Source organism: Glycine soja, chromosome 3 (genome assembly GCF_004193775.1).
Source record: "Glycine soja cultivar W05 chromosome 3, ASM419377v2, whole genome shotgun sequence".
In the NCBI taxonomy this organism is placed as follows: Eukaryota; Viridiplantae; Streptophyta; class Magnoliopsida; order Fabales; family Fabaceae; genus Glycine; species Glycine soja.
In genome coordinates, this window is record NC_041004.1 from 41,190,698 (window position 1) to 41,211,288 (window position 20,591).

Sequence of the window (20,591 nt, forward strand, 5' to 3'; positions counted from 1 at the left end):
CTCATGACAATAAGAGGTTAAAACACTCATTGTTGGGAACTCAACAATCAAACACTTTTGATGTAATGATTCTAACTATCTATTTAATGGTATTTTAATATTATTATCTTTGTTCTGTGCTTAATATCAAGTTTATGGTTTGATCACTCATGTTCATGTAGTGTTATAGGGTTTATGCATTGAAAAATATTTATCTCCTAAGAACTTGAAAAGAGCATTTAGGCAATCCATGTCTAAGGATAAAATGATATTATCTAGTCTTATTTATGTATTTTTATTCTTAAAGCAAATTATTTGATGTAGCTCTTAAGGGATTAGGAGTGAAATTAGATAATTTAAGTTTTTTCACATGAGGGATCATGGTTACGGTAGATTAATGGATGAAGGCAATAATCAAAATAATGTTTAATAACGAAAAATCTTTAATATTACATCAAAAGTAGTTTCGGTAGGCTGAGTTCTAACACGTCCGTAATCCTGCTTCAACCAAAAACTCACCACCTCTGAGTGTTTGTGTTCTAATGCGCTCTGCTTACTTATCTTTATTTATGTCAAATTTTATATTTTGTATCATCATTCAACCAATATCAAATTTAATTCATTAATTATTTAAATTTGGACATATATAAACTCTAAACATAGTCAAAGTTCCTATAAATTCAACATTCAATCTTACTGTTTTAAAATACTAATTAGACGAATTGGTATACTTACCAATAAATTAACACAGATCATCATTAGAGTTCAGGCACATGTTGTACTGTTCACCCATAATTTCATGGTAAGATGCAAGAAGGGTCATAGACTCGTAGTGCTCCTGCTCCACCATGTGATCCATTCTTCTCTTGTCTCCTATAATTTTACCTCAATAATGTTCCCACCCTTTATTTTTAAGTTCCCACTTTCTTTTTACAAAACAAGCTAGATAGCTTTATGTTTGGACTTCTATATATTTTCTCATTTGTTCATGATTTGTGACCCATAATTAACAGGATTACCGTATTAGTTGTTTTCAAACATGACAGAGACAGACCACATAAATTTTACGTGAGGATACTATTATTGTTTAGATCGTTAGGAAAATATCTCAGAACTCCAACATCTTGGAAGCGGTAAAAATCGGATAAATTGAGTTAAAACTGATGCAAAAAAAAAAAAAACTCCCTTAAAATAGTTTTTTTATTTAATCAAAAATAATTTTAAGATAAACAAAAAATACATATTTAAATATTTCGCATGAGTATAAATTATTTTACCAATTATTATTTATCTTATAAAAATATATTTAATTATTTTATTACTTAAAATAACATATATTATTAAAAATATAAATTTAATTATTATTGGTTCAACCATAATTTAACTATGATTATATCACAATCTTATTTTTTAAAATAAATGTTTCTTTATGATTGTAATTAATATAAATTAACATATTTTTTTTCAAATCTATAAAAAAAATAATTATTAGATTTTTATATCAAATTACTTTTTTAATTCGTAACAAATTGACCCTAATGTGATTAGATAAATGAATAACTATATCATTTGTAATTGATTAATTAAAATAGTTTAGACTTTTTTTTGAAAAGGGTAGTTTAGACTTTGAGTTATTGCAAAAATAGTTCATTAGTTTAATTTATTAATAACTTAATGATATTCAAGAAACCACTAAAGTCACCCTAACGGTGAAAAGTCATAGATTCTAAGCTTAGTACGTGTAAACATTGTAAAAAAGATGATATTGGAGTAGGTGAGGTATAGATCCATGTATGAACTATTTACCTAGAATTCAAAAATATGTTTTCCCTTTATCAAAAATTACACAGGGAGGTAAACCTGGATAATCTATGACAACAACGATTTATCCCAAGCTTTTGTTAGTTTAAACTTAAAATTCGTCTAAACTAACATATGACGACTGTCTGCTTTTGAAACATAAGTGTTTTCAATAATATGGATGTTTAAAACACCATTTCATTTACGACAGCCCAGAAATCAATAATATGTGATATTCAAACTTAGAAATCAATAATCTTAGAAGTTGAAGAAAAAAAATTGATCGATATATAAGAAGGCTCATCCATAATTACTCACTACTAACAAATTTGTTCACATTGAAAATTCTATAAATTTAACACATTAATTTTTTAAAGAAACAGAATGTAATTTTTAAAATAGAAAAATAATAATCATAATTCAAACTTTTCTTTCCTCGATTAATTATTTATCAGCCCCTTCAGCATTAAAATTTGGGGACAATATAAAATTATTTTAAAAAGCTAGCATTAAAAACCACAAGGAAACACGATAGAGATTACATTCACTAAAATAGCATTACATAAAAAGTCAGAGACAAAATGAAAATCTCGTAATTGACCATTCAAGACTAAACCATGATTAGCCAGAAATGCTACTTGATTAATTACCTTCTCTCAAGATATGTGACTATATGAAAACACCACCATTGAGGCCAAACTCCTTAATGCACTGCACAATTTGGAAGCAAGGGTGAGAAGGCAGCTACATCCATTATTCAACAGATTAATCGAAATCGTAAATCCAATTCAACAATAAATTCCTTAAAGCCACGACTCCATGCTACACGAATGCCATATAAAATGGCCCACAATTCCACAGCCAAAACTGAGCATCTCCGATATCTGCAGCATAGGAAAAAAGCACAGCTCCACTGTGATTTCGAAGGGCACCTCCACTATGATTCCTTAAAGCCACGATCTCAAGTATATTTCATAACCCGTCTTTTTTTTTTGGTAGAGATTTCACAACCTGTTGTACGTATATTGCTATCAACCAATCTGGTTTCTTGTGCCTGTCTTGGTGTCATCATTAATTTAATGTAAAAATTCCTTTACTTTTTTAAAAAGTAAAAAATAAAAATCTCATTCAATCTCATCCCACGTGCTTAGACTGGATATTGTTTTTTTTTTTTAAGAAATATAGAGCAAAGTTATCTTATAAGCAAGACAAATCTTTAAAAAAATTATATCATATAAACAATAGTCTATGCATATCATTATCACCAAAACAAAAAGCTTAGACGAACTATCTCTTATCTTTTATATATGTGACCAAGATGGAATAGACCAATCATACTATATATATTACTAACAGACTTAGAGCACGAAAGTTGCTTAGCTATTACATGGGTTATTTAGTAATAAAATATTATTTTAGTTGTGATATTTGATTTTAGGTTGCTTAAAATTGGAGATAAATTTTTATATAAACAATTATTTATTTTTTTGAGTTTCTTAACATTTGTATTAAATATAAGAAAGTGGATATTGAATATTGAATAGACAATTTGAATATTTATAAGTTAAACAATTTGTTAATAGAAAACTTCATTAAAAAAATACCCATGTATCTCACTCAAACAATTGACTTAAATTTCTTTAGTATATTTGAGTATTTATAAGTTAAGTAACTTGTTAATAGAAAATTTTATTGAAAAAAATACTCATCCACCTTACTCAATCTATCAAGTGAGTTAAACTCCTTAGGTATATCTTGTTTAATTTTATTTATAATTAATTAATGAGATCACCATATATATACAAAAGGGTTGGGGATGAAAGCTTAGTTAGTGACGTGAGGACCAAATACATTTTAAAAAAAAAATCATTTTTGACCGGAGCATTTGGAAGTAAACGATTATTAGTGTCCATGCATGCAAGTTAAGGACCAGACATATCAGAATTGCTAATGGCAATTTCCTCACCAACTATCGGGTTTTGTTTGGTCCACTCTCTTGGGCGCCACCCCAATCCATCTACCACGTGGCGCAATCAGTGAGAAAGTACCATTCCGACGGTCATAGTTAAATTTCAACAAACCTCATTGAGCTACCTACCAAACACCATTGCATGACATCTATATAAATACCCAACCAAACTTGTTTCCCCTCAAGAAATCCACAAACTAATTAACTTTCTCTCTCTCTCTCTACAAAACTTAGCTCTGTTTTTAATTATTCCTTGCATTCTCTTGTATTAAGATGGAAGCAACTACCATCACCAATGGGAGCCAAAACGGTTCGTTTTGCTTGTCCACTACTAAGGGAAGTAGTGATCCGTTAAACTGGGGAGCGGCGGCAGAGGCGATGAAGGGGAGCCACCTGGACGAGGTGAAGCGCATGGTGGCCGAGTACCGCAAGCCGGTGGTCCGGCTCGGCGGAGAGACGCTCACCATCGCTCAGGTGGCCGCCGTAGCCGGACACGACCTCGGTGTGGCGGTGGAGCTCTCAGAGTCTGCGAGAGAAGGAGTGAAGGCGAGCAGTGAGTGGGTGATGAACAGCATGAACAACGGCACTGACAGTTACGGCGTCACCACCGGCTTCGGTGCCACATCACACCGCCGAACCAAGCAAGGTGGTGCTCTGCAGAAAGAACTCATCAGGTAACTAACCATATTCGTATCAGTCGTATGCATTTCCTACGTTTCCTTCTGTTCAATTTTTCATGTGTCGCATAATGAATAACTGCCACCACCTAATCATGTTTAGACACCTTATTTACAGCGTTTATTCAAAGTTTTGCATGATTAAGATCCTCCTTTCTGCAATTGTCACCCGAATAAATTCCTTAGTTATGTCAATTTTTTTTATCGGTGGAGTTATGCCAATTTAATACAAGAAAAAATAACGTGATGAAATATTATTAAGTATTTTTTTTTGAAGAAATTGTTATTAAAATTTATGACGTAACATTAGGGAGGCAGATTTTACGGTTTTTTCCAACTAATTTATATTTTTTTATATTATATGAAAATTTTTAAAGCATAAAAGTGTCGGATCCATATCAAATTTAGAACTTTTCCATCATTTCTTTACTATTTTTCATGCACCCAAACATTATCTTACGAAATTCCTTATAACTAACTAAACTAAGATTGGGAAGTGGTAATTACACAGTATTGATTTATATTTAGAAAGGAAAAATACAACTTTTTTATCAACGTTATTAGTGTAAAATCTTTTGTTATTGTGACATCAAATTTGTCTTTTATATAAATATATAAACTTAAATATGTTTTTATATCTGTAATATAATTTTATTTTGATGTTAATAATTAAAATTTACTTTTTTTATTTTATTACTTAAAATATTTTTATATTTGATTTTAGTATCCATCGTCAATTAAGATTTGCTAACTAATGAATTGTAAATATAATTTTAGTTATAATTTTAAATTAATTGAATTCATTTTTATTTTAGTGTTTTATAATAATCATTGCAAATATATATGCAACTTTCTTTCATCAACATCGATTTAGCTTACCATTAAATCTAAAGAATTTTTTTAATAATGATTCATTTATTCTTCTTCAGATTCTTAAACGCTGGAATATTTGGAAATGGAACTGAATCAAGCCATACCCTGCCACACACTGCAACCAGAGCAGCCATGTTAGTGAGAATCAACACTCTTCTTCAGGGGTACTCAGGCATTAGATTTGAAATCTTAGAAGCCATCACCAAGCTCCTGAACAACAACGTTACCCCATGTTTGCCACTTCGTGGTACAATCACAGCTTCTGGAGATCTTGTTCCACTTTCTTACATTGCTGGTTTGCTAACTGGCAGACCCAACTCCAAAGCTGTTGGACCTTCTGGAGAAGTACTTAACGCAAAAGAAGCTTTTGAATTGGCTAGCATCAACTCTGAGTTCTTTGAATTGCAACCCAAGGAAGGTCTTGCCCTTGTTAATGGCACTGCTGTTGGTTCTGGATTAGCTTCTATGGTACTCTTTGAGGCTAATATACTAGCTGTGTTGTCTGAAGTTCTATCAGCTATTTTTGCTGAAGTGATGCAGGGGAAACCTGAATTCACTGACCATTTGACACACAAGCTAAAGCACCATCCTGGTCAAATTGAGGCTGCTGCTATTATGGAGCATATCTTGGATGGAAGTTCCTACATGAAAGCTGCTAAGAAGTTGCATGAGATTGATCCCTTGCAAAAGCCAAAACAAGATAGATATGCCCTTAGAACTTCACCACAGTGGCTTGGTCCTCTTATTGAAGTGATTCGTTTCTCAACCAAGTCAATTGAGAGAGAGATCAACTCTGTGAATGACAACCCTTTGATTGATGTTTCAAGGAACAAGGCATTGCATGGTGGCAATTTCCAAGGAACCCCTATTGGAGTCTCTATGGACAACACACGTTTGGCACTTGCATCTATTGGCAAACTCATGTTTGCTCAATTCTCTGAGCTTGTCAATGACTTTTACAACAATGGATTGCCTTCAAATCTCACTGCTAGCAGAAATCCAAGCTTGGACTATGGTTTCAAGGGAGCTGAAATTGCCATGGCTTCTTACTGCTCTGAACTCCAATATCTTGCAAATCCAGTAACTACCCATGTCCAAAGTGCTGAGCAACACAACCAGGATGTCAACTCTTTGGGCTTGATCTCATCTAGAAAGACAAATGAAGCCATCGAGATCCTTAAGCTCATGTCTTCCACATTCTTGATTGCACTTTGCCAAGCAATTGACTTGAGGCATTTAGAGGAGAATTTGAAAAACTCGGTCAAGAACACCGTGAGCCAAGTTTCCAAAAGGATTCTTACCACAGGTGTCAATGGAGAACTCCATCCTTCAAGATTTTGTGAGAAGGATCTGCTAAAAGTGGTTGATAGGGAGTATATATTTTCCTACATTGATGACCCCTGCAGTGCTACATACCCATTGATGCAAAAACTTAGGCAAGTGCTTGTAGATCATGCATTGGTAAATGCAGAGAGTGAGAAGGATGTGAACTCGTCCATCTTTCAAAAGATAGCAATCTTTGAGGAAGAGTTGAAGAATCTCTTGCCAAAAGAGGTTGAAGGTGCAAGGGCTGCTTATGAGAGTGGCAAAGCTGCAATTCCAAACAAGATCCAAGAATGCAGATCTTACCCACTGTACAAGTTTGTGAGAGAGGAATTAGGGACTGGGTTGCTAACTGGAGAAAAGGTGAGGTCACCAGGTGAAGAGTTTGACAAATTATTCACAGCAATGTGCCAAGGGAAAATTATTGATCCTCTTATGGAGTGCCTTGGGGAGTGGAATGGAGCTCCTCTTCCAATCTCTTAATTTTATTGTAACTCTTACAAATATTTTCTCTGTACCCATGCAAGTGAAACCATAATCATTTGGTTTGTCTATCATTTAACAAATCAGTTTGAAAAGCCTAATTTCAATGTTCCTTCAATGTCAAATAGGACCTTGTAATTTTAATATTTTAATGGAATTTCATATTCACATGTTCTATATACCAGTGTAGTGTCATACGAGTGAAGTGTCATGAGGCATAATGCTTATGTTTCATGTTGTTTATGTTAGTTATGCATGTTATTCACATACACACATTAAGTTGCAAATTTTTGTTGTTGACAACTAGTTTTGAAAATGCAAATATATTTCATAAACAAATTAATTATGAGTTTTAATTAAATTAAAGTAAAATTTCATTAACATAACTAAAGTCATTTTAAGATCAATTCTCTCCTTAGTTCACACTATATCATTATCTTTTTAATATCATTCATCAAGAGACAATGACTTGAATGAAAGGTAGAGACAAGACGGATCTAGAAAGAGATAGTATGGACTCAGAGTTCTCTTTTCTAATAACTTTTTAATGTATATACATATATATATTTTTAAATTAATGTATAAAATTAATTTTATATGTTATTGTTATAATAATGATTTAGATTAATTAGTGTAAAATTAATTACATTTGTTGATTTTTTAAAATGTTTAAAGTGATAACTAGTGTAAAATTGTATAAAACTAATTATGTGTTTGTTGTTATAATAAATATTTTTTTTAAGTTTGTTATTTTTCTTTTTCCTTAAGCCTAGAAGAATTACTAGAAGAATTAATTAAATTCTTCTGATTTTGAATCATCATAATATCTACACCTAGTTCTCCTCTTTGAATAAAGACTATAGTAATTTCTCTTAAAATTATCAATCTAATAAAGAGACAATATACTTTGACATTGTTAAATATTATTTTACCTACGAAATTATTCCAATTTAAATATAAAATCAAAAGATTTCTTAGTAAGAAATTAAGTTTTGCCTCCATCTTGTTCTTTTCTTTCATTTTTCTTGATACCCTTACTGTTATTTTTAATGTCTAATCCTACATAATTGTTTTCATTATCATTTAATACAAAAAAAATAGTTTCAATTTTATGTGTAAAACTAATAAAAAAGTTTAAAAAAATTATTTATTAAAAGTTAGACACTCAAACAATTATAAAGAAAAGAAAAATTCAATCCCTCCTCGTCATAAGGTTTCTGGATCCACTGATGGAAGGTTATGTTTACATTTTCTTTAATAATACAAATGTGCGGCTTATCATCTATTAATTAAAATTTTCTCATTATTTTAATATAAATGTTAAAAATAATTGTCATGCAGATTGAGGAAAAGGATTCAGAAGTTGTTTATGCACGAAGAAGGTGTTATCACTCAACGTACATGTCAGGAAGATGACAACAACCTTTAATCGAATGTGCTAAATTTAAAGTGATTTTTTTAATTATTTATCTTCCCTTAAGAACATGAGTTATGTTTATTATATTTTTTTATTTAGAAAAAGAAAGCAAATTTTTATTTTTAGGAAAAAAAAGAATTTTATGTTTTTTTAGTGTTTTAGGTCGACAAGGGATTTGTCATCGCTCCTTCACATCCTCAGGTGCAATGAAGAAATCAGACTTACATAGTTCTTTGGGTAGAATACAACTTGTGTGTTGAATTTATTTTATCTTTTTTTTAAAGGTTTGTCTTAATTGTGAGAAAAAAAAGTCGTTAAGGCATTGGACCATAAAACGACATTAAATTTTAAGAAAATAGCATATAGAATTGCTTAAGGCATTGGACTTTCAAACCATCTCGAGTAATGTGTAATTTTTGTGGAAAAAAAAGAGAATTGAGTGATGATTTGTTTGAGTATTTTTTACCTTTTTAGAAAATATTTTAGTTTTCTGGTAAACTTTGTGAAGTCAAGCAAGTCAGAGACCCAACATGAAATTTACAAAATTTTACTCACACATTATTGAAACACCACAAGTCAAAGACCTAGTATGGAGTGCATGGAGTGTGAAAAATATTTCAAGTTTGCAGTAAACTTTGTGAAGTCAAGCAAGTTCGAGACCCAATATGCAATTCACAAAATTTATCCACATGCTATTAAAACACCACCAAACAAGTCGGAGATCCAGTATGGAATGCACAAAATGTAAGCACGCACTAAAGAGTACTAAGAGCGCACTAATGAATTGTGAAATGATTAACGTAGTGTTAAGTAATCAATTAAATAAATGAAACACAGATAAATAAATTGAATGAGAATAGAAAGGGATAAAATAGAAACAAGAAATACATTTAGTAATTAAGGGTGTGAGGTCAAAACACGGGGGGAAATAAATAAGTGATGAAATATTTACAATACATTACAAACTAACCAAACAATGATAAATCAAAAATGAAAAATAGAGCCAAATCGAGAAAAAGATGGTGTAAATAACAGTTTTACTTTATTTAGGCTATTTCTAAAAGGAGTGGGGGTGTGCATGTAAATGAAGATGTGAGTAGTGATATTTATTTTATGTACAATTATTTTGAGAGAGAAAAACAAACAAGCCAGCCAAAAATGGAAAAAGGCATATATGTAAAGATGGTGGTGTAAATAGTATTTTTTATTGTTTTAGGCTTAAGAAACTAGGCTCGTTTCAACTTCTTTTCTTTTTTAAAAAAGAAAAGTGCAACAAACATTGACAAAAATAATTCTAAGGATCTCTTCGACAGCCAAGAAACTTACTGACAAGATGAAACAAATCAAATAGCAGACCGAAAGAAAAAACGCAAAAAAAAAAGGAAAGAGGATAAGAGAGGGAAGGAAGAATGGAGGAGAGAAGAAAGGGGAAATGAAGAGATGAGATAGAAGAAATAAGGGATACTTACAGATCCAACTTTTGACTTCTTTCGTCTCGTCAGGATTCTTGCCGCTTCTTATTTTCTCTGTGTTCTTTTTAGGTTTTTTGTCTCTAATCGTGTGTGTAATTTAATGTTTAAACCTCTTCCTTTTATAATGTTTTTTCTCCTTCTGTTTTCCTCATTCTTTTCCTTTTTATTATTATTTTTATTCTTTCTTTTCTTTTTTTTTTCTTGTTTACGTTTTCTTTCTTCCCCTTTTTTATTTTTTTTCTTTCTGTTCTTTCTTTTTTTTTTTCCCCTTTTTTCTGTACTTTTCTTTTTCTTTATCTTGTATCTTTTTATTCTTCCTTTTTTTTTCCAAACAGAAGTAGGGTCGGATGACAATTGAATTGATAACCAATTGAAAAAGTATGTTTAGATTAATTACTAACAAAATCAATCTAAAAAACCTTTTATTAACATTGATTCAATATTCAATTTAAAAAGTGTTCACATTCTATATCCCCTAAATCTGTAACATATTTTTAACAGATGAAAAATGTTATTTTAACCGATTTAGAAAGTCTAAAGTGCAAATATTCTATAAATTTGTTTATTTTTTATTTTTAATGATTTTAAATCATTGAAAGAACAAATAAAAATTTAATTTACAAATTTTTATTCATTAAAAATCATAAAAATATATCTTTAGTCATTTTCTTCATTATTTTTTTTTATAGATAATTATATGTTAGTATTGTATTTTAAGATATTATTTTTTATAACATAAGCTCTTGCGAATGATTTAATAACATTTTTTATTGATTAACTAATTAATTAATTGTATTGGTATAATATAAAATGGTCCTTCTCAATGCCTTAAATGAAAACATTTGCTAATTGTTGTTGATACTGGATAGGAAGGAACAAATATCAGATTTAGGACCTTGTTTTTTTTTTATGCTAATTGGCTTGAACCTTCTCATGAATAAAGAGACAATTTAATTTTGGTGTTTTTTTTTTCTTGAAACCTTGATTATAACTGTAGGAGCATATAAAGAGTATTGCAAGGATAGGTAAATATCCTCTCAATGGGATGAGTCTAAAATTGGAGATCAATGTGCAAAATTATAGTACCCACCCTATTTTATATCCACACTTACACATTATAATCATTTAATCATAGTTAAGTTTTTAAATATTATATATATTTTTTGACCAAATTTAAGAATCATTATATTACTAATTAGTGTTTGATTTATGTTTAGATGATTTAAGAATGAGTTTTCAATTCAATTATAATAAATTTGTAATGAATGTTTTTATTAGGGTTTATCATTTCTTTAGTTTTTAAACTTTTTAGAATTTTGGTTTTTTTTCTTTGAACTTATTTTGACTAATTGTAGTTCTTAATTTTTTTTTCCGTCTTTACTTTCAGTTCCTATATATAATATAAATGGTAAGCATAAAAAGTAAAGACAAAAAAGTTAAACAACGTTGGTCAATAAAAAAAATTATAGACTTTAAATATTTTTTTGAGAAAAAACAGAATTAAAAGGTTAGAAATCTTTTTATTAATTTATTTATTTTACATTTAAGTAAAGTGTAGTGACAACCGGTGTTGACATGATGAGTGTATAATTGATAGGTTTAGTTAATTCTTTCATTTATTTTTTATATTTAATTTGATCTTTTTATTATTTAAATGTTCAATTAGGTCATGTATTTTCTAAAAATAGATCAATTATATATCTTATTTCTTAAAATAAATTTAATTTGGTCACATTTAAAATTAATTTTAGGCCTGTTTTTGTAATTTTTTTGGAGCAGATAAAAGAAAAATGAAACCAAATTAAATTTAATTTTAAAAATAAAAGACATAATTGAACATTTTAAAAATAAAAAACCTAATTAAAACATTTAAAAACATAAAACCTAATTAAGCCTTTAAATAATAAGTAAAAGGAAAAAAAAGTAATTAAACCAAATTGATATTCATGCAGTTATAACAATAGGTCTGAATATTTTGTTAGACGTGATTGTAAAGACGAATTTTTATATTACTCTATTCAAATCCTACTTAGCTTGTGTATTTGTGTTGCACGCTAAGTGGATAACATGGAAACTTACCAGCAGCGCACGTGCTTCACCAAATATAAAATTGGACATTTTCTTGTTCTATTCTACTCTCTCATTGGATCAGTAGTCAGCGTTCAAACGTGGTTGCTCTTTTTTTTTTATACTGATAGGTACTTATCTTAAAGTCCCTTTATTTGACGTCAACGGAAAACAAGAGAAAAAGAGATCCATATGATGATTTTTTTAATAGAGTAAATTATAAAGTCCTAAAAATATAAGAGTAAATTATAATGATATTTTTCTGAAGTTTTTCTTTAGATTATACATAATCTATTGTTTTTTTTTAACGCTTACAGCACTTCTTATAAAAATATAAAAATATATGATGTGATGTTGTTTTAAAGATATTATTGTAATACATAAATTAATAATAATGTTTTTCGAACAATTAAAAGAATTAGTAAAAAGATAAAAAAAATATCCAGAGAAAAATTGCCAAAAATTTAAAAATATCAGTATAATTTACTCCTTTTAATAGTGAGTTTCACAAAATTTAAATAATAGATTGATTTCAATTTCATTTGGGCTATATGTGTGAAATGATAAGTGAAGAATTTTAATCCCTCAATTTAAACTCCAATGCAAATAAATATGTGTTAAAATGTTCCTTGTTAATGTACCTCAAAAATAGTTGTATTATTCATATAATAATTTATACACAATTTATATAATTTTTTTCCACATAATTCATTACTTTTCATACTTCCTTATCCTCTTTTTCTTTATCTTTATTGTTGAAATTCTAAATTTATCACTTTATATAACGACATCATTTTTCTCTCTGTTTTAATTCTTTAAAATAACAACAATAAAACTTTGAATCTCATGGTCGTTATTATATATATATATATATATAAAAACTTTACTTAATTAAAATGTTATTATTTATTGATGGGTCTAACTCAATTAATTAATAAGATGTATAAATTATTATAAATAATCTGTAGTTTTTATTGCTACGAAGAGAAAAAAAAATCTATAATAGTCAGTCCTTAAAGTGGTTTAAATTTTTTACACAATACTTCTTACAGTTATTTCCTGTCAAAAACATATAAAGTTTGTGCAAACCGCCACTAAATAAAAAGACAGATCATTAGAGTCCTCTTGGTCGCCACACATATCAGACCAAAGTTGTACTGCTCGCTCCACCATGTGATCCATACTTGTCTCATGATATTAACTCAAAAATTTTCCTAGCTTTTAATTTTAAGTACACAATTCTTTATACAAAACAAGCATTGTGTTTGGGCTTCTATATATTTTCTCATTTCTTCATGATTCATCACCCATAATTAATAGGATTAATTCTAAGTGTACTCCTGAACTAGGATATGTGTTAACTATTTTCAAACATGACAGGCTATATGATTTTTACATGAAGATATTATTATTATTATTATTTAAAGGAATTTTTTGTGAATGTATTTTAAAGGATGGTGCACTATCATAAAAAATAAATTTTATATATTTAAATAAACTATAATGTAAAATTACTTGAACTGAAAAAATTGTTACTCATTATATAATTATATATATTTTCTTCAAGTTCACTTAGAATAAAATAATTAAAACTTAAATTTTAAGTCTACCAATAAAAAATTATCTGTTGTTAAATTTTATAAACCAAAAAATCATATATATTTAAAAAAATCATATATGTTTACAAACGAAAAGTAAACAAAATTTGGACTTTAGTAGTCTCATCGTGCTTTCTGCTCTTCACGCCCCCATTCTTAGTCTGGTTTTTGTGATTTCCATAAATACCTTTGATAGAAATGTGATTGTGTTGATAAAAACATACGATAAAATTATGTTTTCATTATGTGTAAGAGGGGTATGACAAAATATATAAAAAATAATAATTTTATTGTGCATTGATCAATAAAGTCACATTTCCTTTATGTATTGGATTTGCACCATAACACAAACTGAAATATGTCTTCATTTTGTTAGATGGAAGCACATTTTTGTTGTGTTAAATTTTTACAAAAAAAAATTGTAACTAATTTTGGATATAAGTTACTTTTTGAATAATAATAATCAAATTAATGGTAATATAAATTATATTTTCAAATTTTTGTTAGAAATGATATTTATATTTAGTAGGTAAAATATAAATGTATGTAAAAGAAGATTTGGTGTGGGAAATAGGAGGGAAAAGAGAAGTAGTAATGGGATAGAAAAGGCCTGGACATGAGATCTTAGCAAGTGACATGAGGATCAAATAAATTTAAAAATGATTAGTGACCAGACCATGCATTTTGAAGTAAACCATGAGTATGTATGTCAAGCGTTTCCACGTCTACTTCCTCAGTCCTCACCAACCCACTTCATTTTTTTGTTTGGTCCACCCAGCTACCAAGAAACTCCAATGTTGTCTTCCACGTGGCAAAATCTCACCACCCCAATTCCGAGTGCCAATCCGACGGCCCAAGTTAATTTAATTTCAACAACCTCATTTTCCTCTTAATTGACTAATTCATCATTCTGACTCATTTTTATAAATAAAATATCAATATGAATATATTTTAAAACAATTTATCAACATAAATTTATTTTGACTATTAATAGATCAAAATTACCTATTTAACTTGATAGATTTTAAGAAAAATATGATACGCCCTTAAATCTATTGATTAAATAAGTAATTTTGACCGAAATCATGAAATCAGATTCATATCAATAAATAATTTTAAAAGATATCTATATTTATAAAAATGACTCATGAGCCTACCAAACACCACTGCATGACAATTGACAACAACACACAAACCCGATCTCTATATAAATGCCCAACCAAACTTGTTTTCTCCTCAGGCTACTAAATTTGTTCCCTTTTTAATTTCTCTCTGTATTAAGATGGAAGCAACTAATGGCCACCAAAACGGTTCATTTTGCTTGTCCACTGCCAAGGGAAGTAGTGATCCCTTGAACTGGGGAGCGGCGGCGGAGGCGATGAAGGGGAGTCACCTGGACGAGGTGAAGCGCATGGTGGCCGAGTACCGCAAGCCGGTGGTCCGGCTCGGCGGAGAGACTCTCACCATCGCTCAGGTGGCCGCCGTGGCCGGACACGACCACGGCGTGGCGGTGGAGCTCTCAGAGTCAGCGAGAGAAGGAGTAAAGGCGAGCAGTGAGTGGGTGATGAACAGCATGAACAACGGCACTGACAGTTACGGCGTCACCACCGGCTTCGGTGCCACGTCACACCGCCGAACCAAACAGGGTGGTGCTCTGCAGAAGGAACTCATCAGGTAACTAACTAACTAACTCTACTCTACTACACTTTACACACTGCGTATTCGTATGTAGTATTTGCTACGTACACGTAACACGTACGGCTTTCGTTCTTTAATTTCCATATTCATGTGTCGGATGCTGCTTAGTTGCTATCTTGCTGGTTATTGTACGGGTTACCTAAATTTAACCACATCATAAATTACTACTCCTACCACCTAATCATGCTTTTCCACAAGCTCTTACCTTGAACAAATTCTTTAGACGTGTCATTAATTACAAGAAATATATATATATTAGTGAAGAACATTATATGTATTTTTATTATAAAAAATTGTTATTAAATTTTTTGTCACTTTGATATTTGTGAGAAAGAAAAAAAATATTTTTCATCATTAACTTATTTTTGTTGTGTGTATGAAAATTAGGAGAGATGGATAAATTTTTCATTGTTAATTAATATTTCAAATGGAATTGATTTTATTCCTAATTATTGGCTAAAGATACCTTGATAAACGACAAAATAATATTTGTCAATAATTGAATTTTATTTTTTCGTTGAATTGTCTTATTCTGTATTTAAAATAACTTATAACCAATTGTTTTTTTATTAAATAACTAAACAAATCCAAACGTACTTCTTGGTATAATAATGAAACACTAAAGTTAACTCATGATTTTTTTTTCTTTATACGTGGCCAATAAATAACTAGTATTATATCAATAAACATTTTTTTTAAAAAATTTGTTTTTTATGATTTATTATATTAGCATCATTTTTTACATTATTAGTTTATAAAAATTAAATATATGAAACGGTCGAGGGAACTGAGTTAACACTCCCGGAAAACAATCATATTTTTCGCAAAATGCGAGTTTGATGTCAAAACAGTAACTAAACGGACGTTTGAAAGGTTTCAAACGGACATACAAACATTCATATTTTATCAGCATCTTACGGGTTTAGGAGTTAGGATAATTGTGACGATAATAATAATAATTTAAACTAGAAGAAGGGTTGATGTGATTGCATGCATGCATCTGCATATCATCCCACCAACTACTCACCATGTTTGACTTAAGTTCTTCCTACAGATGCCATGTTTTATTTTATTTTAAATTGGACGGCTCTCACGAAATTCCACCTAACTAAACTGAGTTTGGAAAGTGGTTATCACACAATATTGATGTTTATTCGGAAAACTAAAAAGATATATAACTTTTATATCAACTTTATTAGTGTAAACTTTTTTGCTATTGCTACATTATTAAGTGATAAACCAAAAAATCTTTATACTAAAAGCATATTATTAAAATTATATATTTTCTATACCACAAAAATTATTTAAAAGTATAAGTTCTTACATTCTCACTTTTCTAGTTCTGAATTTACATGTATTTCAGTTCAGTATGAATGTTTTTTACAATAATTATTACAAACTCATGCGACATGCTTCGTTCAAGATGGACAAAGTTTACCATTAAATTTAAACAAAAATTCCTAATCATGATTTTTATTCTTCCTTTTCAGATTCTTAAACGCTGGAATATTTGGAAATGGAACTGAATCAAGCCATACCCTGCCACACACTGCAACCAGAGCAGCCATGTTAGTGAGAATCAACACTCTTCTTCAGGGGTACTCAGGCATTAGATTTGAAATCTTAGAAGCCATCACCAAGCTCCTGAACAACAACGTTACCCCATGTTTGCCACTTCGTGGTACAATCACAGCTTCTGGAGATCTTGTTCCACTTTCTTACATTGCTGGCTTGCTAACTGGCAGACCCAACTCCAAAGCTGTTGGACCTTCTGGAGAAGTACTTAACGCAAAAGAAGCTTTTGAATTGGCTAGCATCAACTCTGAGTTCTTTGAATTGCAACCCAAGGAAGGTCTTGCCCTTGTTAATGGCACTGCTGTTGGTTCTGGATTAGCTTCTATGGTACTCTTTGAGGCTAATATACTAGCTGTGTTGTCTGAAGTTCTATCAGCTATTTTTGCTGAAGTGATGCAGGGGAAACCTGAATTCACTGACCATTTGACACACAAGCTAAAGCACCATCCTGGTCAAATTGAGGCTGCTGCTATTATGGAGCATATCTTGGATGGAAGTTCCTACATGAAAGCTGCTAAGAAGTTGCATGAGATTGATCCCTTGCAAAAGCCAAAACAAGATAGATATGCCCTTAGAACTTCACCACAGTGGCTTGGTCCTCTTATTGAAGTGATTCGTTTCTCAACCAAGTCAATTGAGAGAGAGATCAACTCTGTGAATGACAACCCTTTGATTGATGTTTCAAGGAACAAGGCATTGCATGGTGGCAATTTCCAAGGAACCCCTATTGGAGTCTCTATGGACAACACACGTTTGGCACTTGCATCTATTGGCAAACTCATGTTTGCTCAATTCTCTGAGCTTGTCAATGACTTTTACAACAATGGATTGCCTTCAAATCTCACTGCTAGCAGAAATCCAAGCTTGGACTATGGTTTCAAGGGAGCTGAAATTGCCATGGCTTCTTACTGCTCTGAACTCCAATATCTTGCAAATCCAGTAACTACCCATGTCCAAAGTGCTGAGCAACACAACCAGGATGTCAACTCTTTGGGCTTGATCTCATCTAGAAAGACAAATGAAGCCATCGAGATCCTTAAGCTCATGTCTTCCACATTCTTGATTGCACTTTGCCAAGCAATTGACTTGAGGCATTTAGAGGAGAATTTGAAAAACTCGGTCAAGAACACCGTGAGCCAAGTTTCCAAAAGGATTCTTACCACAGGTGTCAATGGAGAACTCCATCCTTCAAGATTTTGTGAGAAGGATCTGCTAAAAGTGGTTGATAGGGAGTATATATTTTCCTACATTGATGACCCCTGCAGTGCTACATACCCATTGATGCAAAAACTTAGGCAAGTGCTTGTAGATCATGCATTGGTAAATGCAGAGAGTGAGAAGGATGTGAACTCGTCCATCTTTCAAAAGATAGCAATCTTTGAGGAAGAGTTGAAGAATCTCTTGCCAAAAGAGGTTGAAGGTGCAAGGGCTGCTTATGAGAGTGGCAAAGCTGCAATTCCAAACAAGATCCAAGAATGCAGATCTTACCCACTGTACAAGTTTGTGAGAGAGGAATTAGGGACTGGGTTGCTAACTGGAGAAAAGGTGAGGTCACCGGGTGAAGAGTTTGACAAATTATTCACAGCAATGTGCCAAGGGAAAATTATTGATCCTCTTATGGAGTGCCTTGGGGAGTGGAATGGAGCTCCTCTTCCAATCTCTTAAATTTATTGTAACTCTTAACAAATATTTTATTTGTACCTATGCAAGAAAAACCATAATCATTTGGTTTGTCTATCATTTAACAAATGTTCCTTCAATGTCAAATAGGACCTTGTAATTTTAATATTTTAATGAAATTTCAGTTGTTTGCAGAAGCTTTGGTTCTATTATATACTAAGTCTCATTTTTTCACACTCAGTTTTTATCCAACTTCCATCTTTCTCTCTGTCTCTCCTGTTTTAGCCATCACATTTATTACTTTCTTTCTTATATATCTCCCATCTGTCCATTATTCATGCTTTTTATGTAAATGATGTTTTCTGGAAAATAAGTTCTCTAATTTCTCTCATGTGGGTTTTGGTTGACGTTCCCTATGGTGTTGCTTTCTCTCTTTTTATCTTCTTTTCTAATGAACTAAGATGTGCTGCAAATGATGGCTAGTGTCGTGGGTGCCAACTTCGTTGGGATCCTTGATGTTATTGTGATGCTTAAATTATATTTTTAGTCCTTTAATTTATTTTTTAGATTTGGTGACATGGAAGCTAGTCTGGTGTTTGGTGACAAGGTGTCTATGGAAACCGAGAAATGAATGAGTGTTCAGACTTCAGAGGAGGTATCCTTTTGTTTAGTGAATTTATCTATCTTTGCTGATGATAAAAAAAAGTAGGTGATGGTACAATCAATTATTCTAATACCCAGATTTTAGTTTTGGACCACTAACCTCTAACACAATCAATTTAATTTCAAAGTTTGTTTGATATTATTCTCTGCCAAAGAGCAATCACTAAAATATGCATATCTTGATATGGTAAATAAAGTTACCCGCATGTCATTCCAGATTGTAGTTTTCGACTACTAATAAACCTCAAACACAATCAATTTAATTTCAAAGTTTGTTAGATGTTATTCTCCCAATGAGCTATCACCAAAATATGCATACCTTGATATGGTAAATAGTTATCCACATATCATATTCTAAGGCAAAATATATGATACATTGGCTTGCATTAGTGGAATCACTACAATCTTGAATTACCCGGTCTACCGTAAAAAAAAAAAACTTTTGTTTTTTGATAGAAAAACTAGAGTAGGTAGTAATCGTGTGATACACATGGTAGTTACATGCGGTGAAAGTATAAGTCATGGGATGCACAAGATGACACGAGAGAATAGTTTACTGATGATTTGGTCGTAATCGTGTGATTCCCATATTATATTTTTTGATAGAAAAACTAGAGTAGGTAGTAATCGTGTGATTCCCATATTATATTTACTGATGATTTGGTCATCAGTAATGACTAACAATCTTGACTGTAACACTGTTGTTGATACCTTTGTTACTTCCTCAACTGGCTGCTGGCTGCTCAGATTACCATGTCATATTAAATAGATGTAGACCTTGCAAACTCTCTACTTGTTTCAAACTCAAGGGTGGTGAGTTCCATAAAGAGGTAAGTAAGTTATGTGACTCTCAAGTTAATTAGGGTTCAAGATTTTATGTTAGCTCTTATGTTTTGATTATATTTTCGCTTGTATTCTTTCTCAATTATGAATAAAATGATATGGTCTTATTTTCTCTTAAAAAACAATTTGCAATAATCGATGAATGGGTAAACATATTTTTATAGAATTTATAGAAAGTCCAAACATCCGTCATAGTGAAAAACAATTTTAGCAGCCTTTATTGACAATCAAATCGTTGGTAATTCTTATTTTTTTATGAAAGTAATTCTTATTTTTATTGTTACAATAATTATTAATTTAAATTATATTGTGTTATATGTTTGTATACATTCTTTTTTTTGCTATATTTGCATATATGTTTTCTCATATGTCATTTTAAGAAAATTATTTAAATAAATCACTATAATAAAATGACTTTCTTTAACTAAATTATTTTTATCAGAAAGTTAAAATATAATTGTGAATTTAATTAAGTATTTAGGTTGGATACTAATAAATGTGAGTATTCCCTTCAAACAAAATAAATGAGAATTA

At 30.8% G+C, this 20,591-nt stretch overlaps 2 protein-coding genes across 2 annotated transcripts; both read left to right on the plus strand.

The window, feature by feature from the left end:
• The first annotated feature begins 3,931 nt into the window (after window positions 1-3,931).
• LOC114407085 (phenylalanine ammonia-lyase 1-like) lies at window positions 3,932-7,283 on the plus strand. Its single transcript, XM_028370050.1, has 2 exons — window positions 3,932-4,422; window positions 5,355-7,283. Exons 1-2 carry the CDS (start codon window positions 4,022-4,024, stop codon window positions 7,102-7,104), a joined length of 2,151 nt encoding a protein of 716 aa, XP_028225851.1. The 5' UTR covers window positions 3,932-4,021; the 3' UTR covers window positions 7,105-7,283.
• A 7,619-nt stretch (window positions 7,284-14,902) lies between these two features.
• LOC114407086 (phenylalanine ammonia-lyase 1) lies at window positions 14,903-18,763 on the plus strand. The gene is made up of 2 exons (XM_028370051.1): window positions 14,903-15,332; window positions 16,847-18,763. The coding sequence occupies exons 1-2, from the start codon at window positions 14,941-14,943 to the stop codon at window positions 18,594-18,596; spliced, it is 2,142 nt and encodes a 713-aa protein (XP_028225852.1). The 5' UTR covers window positions 14,903-14,940; the 3' UTR covers window positions 18,597-18,763.
• The last annotated feature ends 1,828 nt before the right edge of the window (window positions 18,764-20,591 follow it).

Bases quoted from the DNA above. Each gene is read 5' to 3' on its own strand.
- LOC114407085 (XM_028370050.1), top strand. From the start codon at position 4,022: ATGGAAGCAACTACCATCACCAATGGGAGCCAAAACGGTTCGTTTTGC. The intron at 4,423-5,354 runs GTAACTAACCAT...ATTCTTCTTCAG, and splicing joins CTGCAGAAAGAACTCATCAG to ATTCTTAAACGCTGGAATAT.
- LOC114407086 (XM_028370051.1), top strand. From the start codon at position 14,941: ATGGAAGCAACTAATGGCCACCAAAACGGTTCATTTTGCTTGTCCACT. The intron at 15,333-16,846 runs GTAACTAACTAA...CTTCCTTTTCAG, and splicing joins CTGCAGAAGGAACTCATCAG to ATTCTTAAACGCTGGAATAT.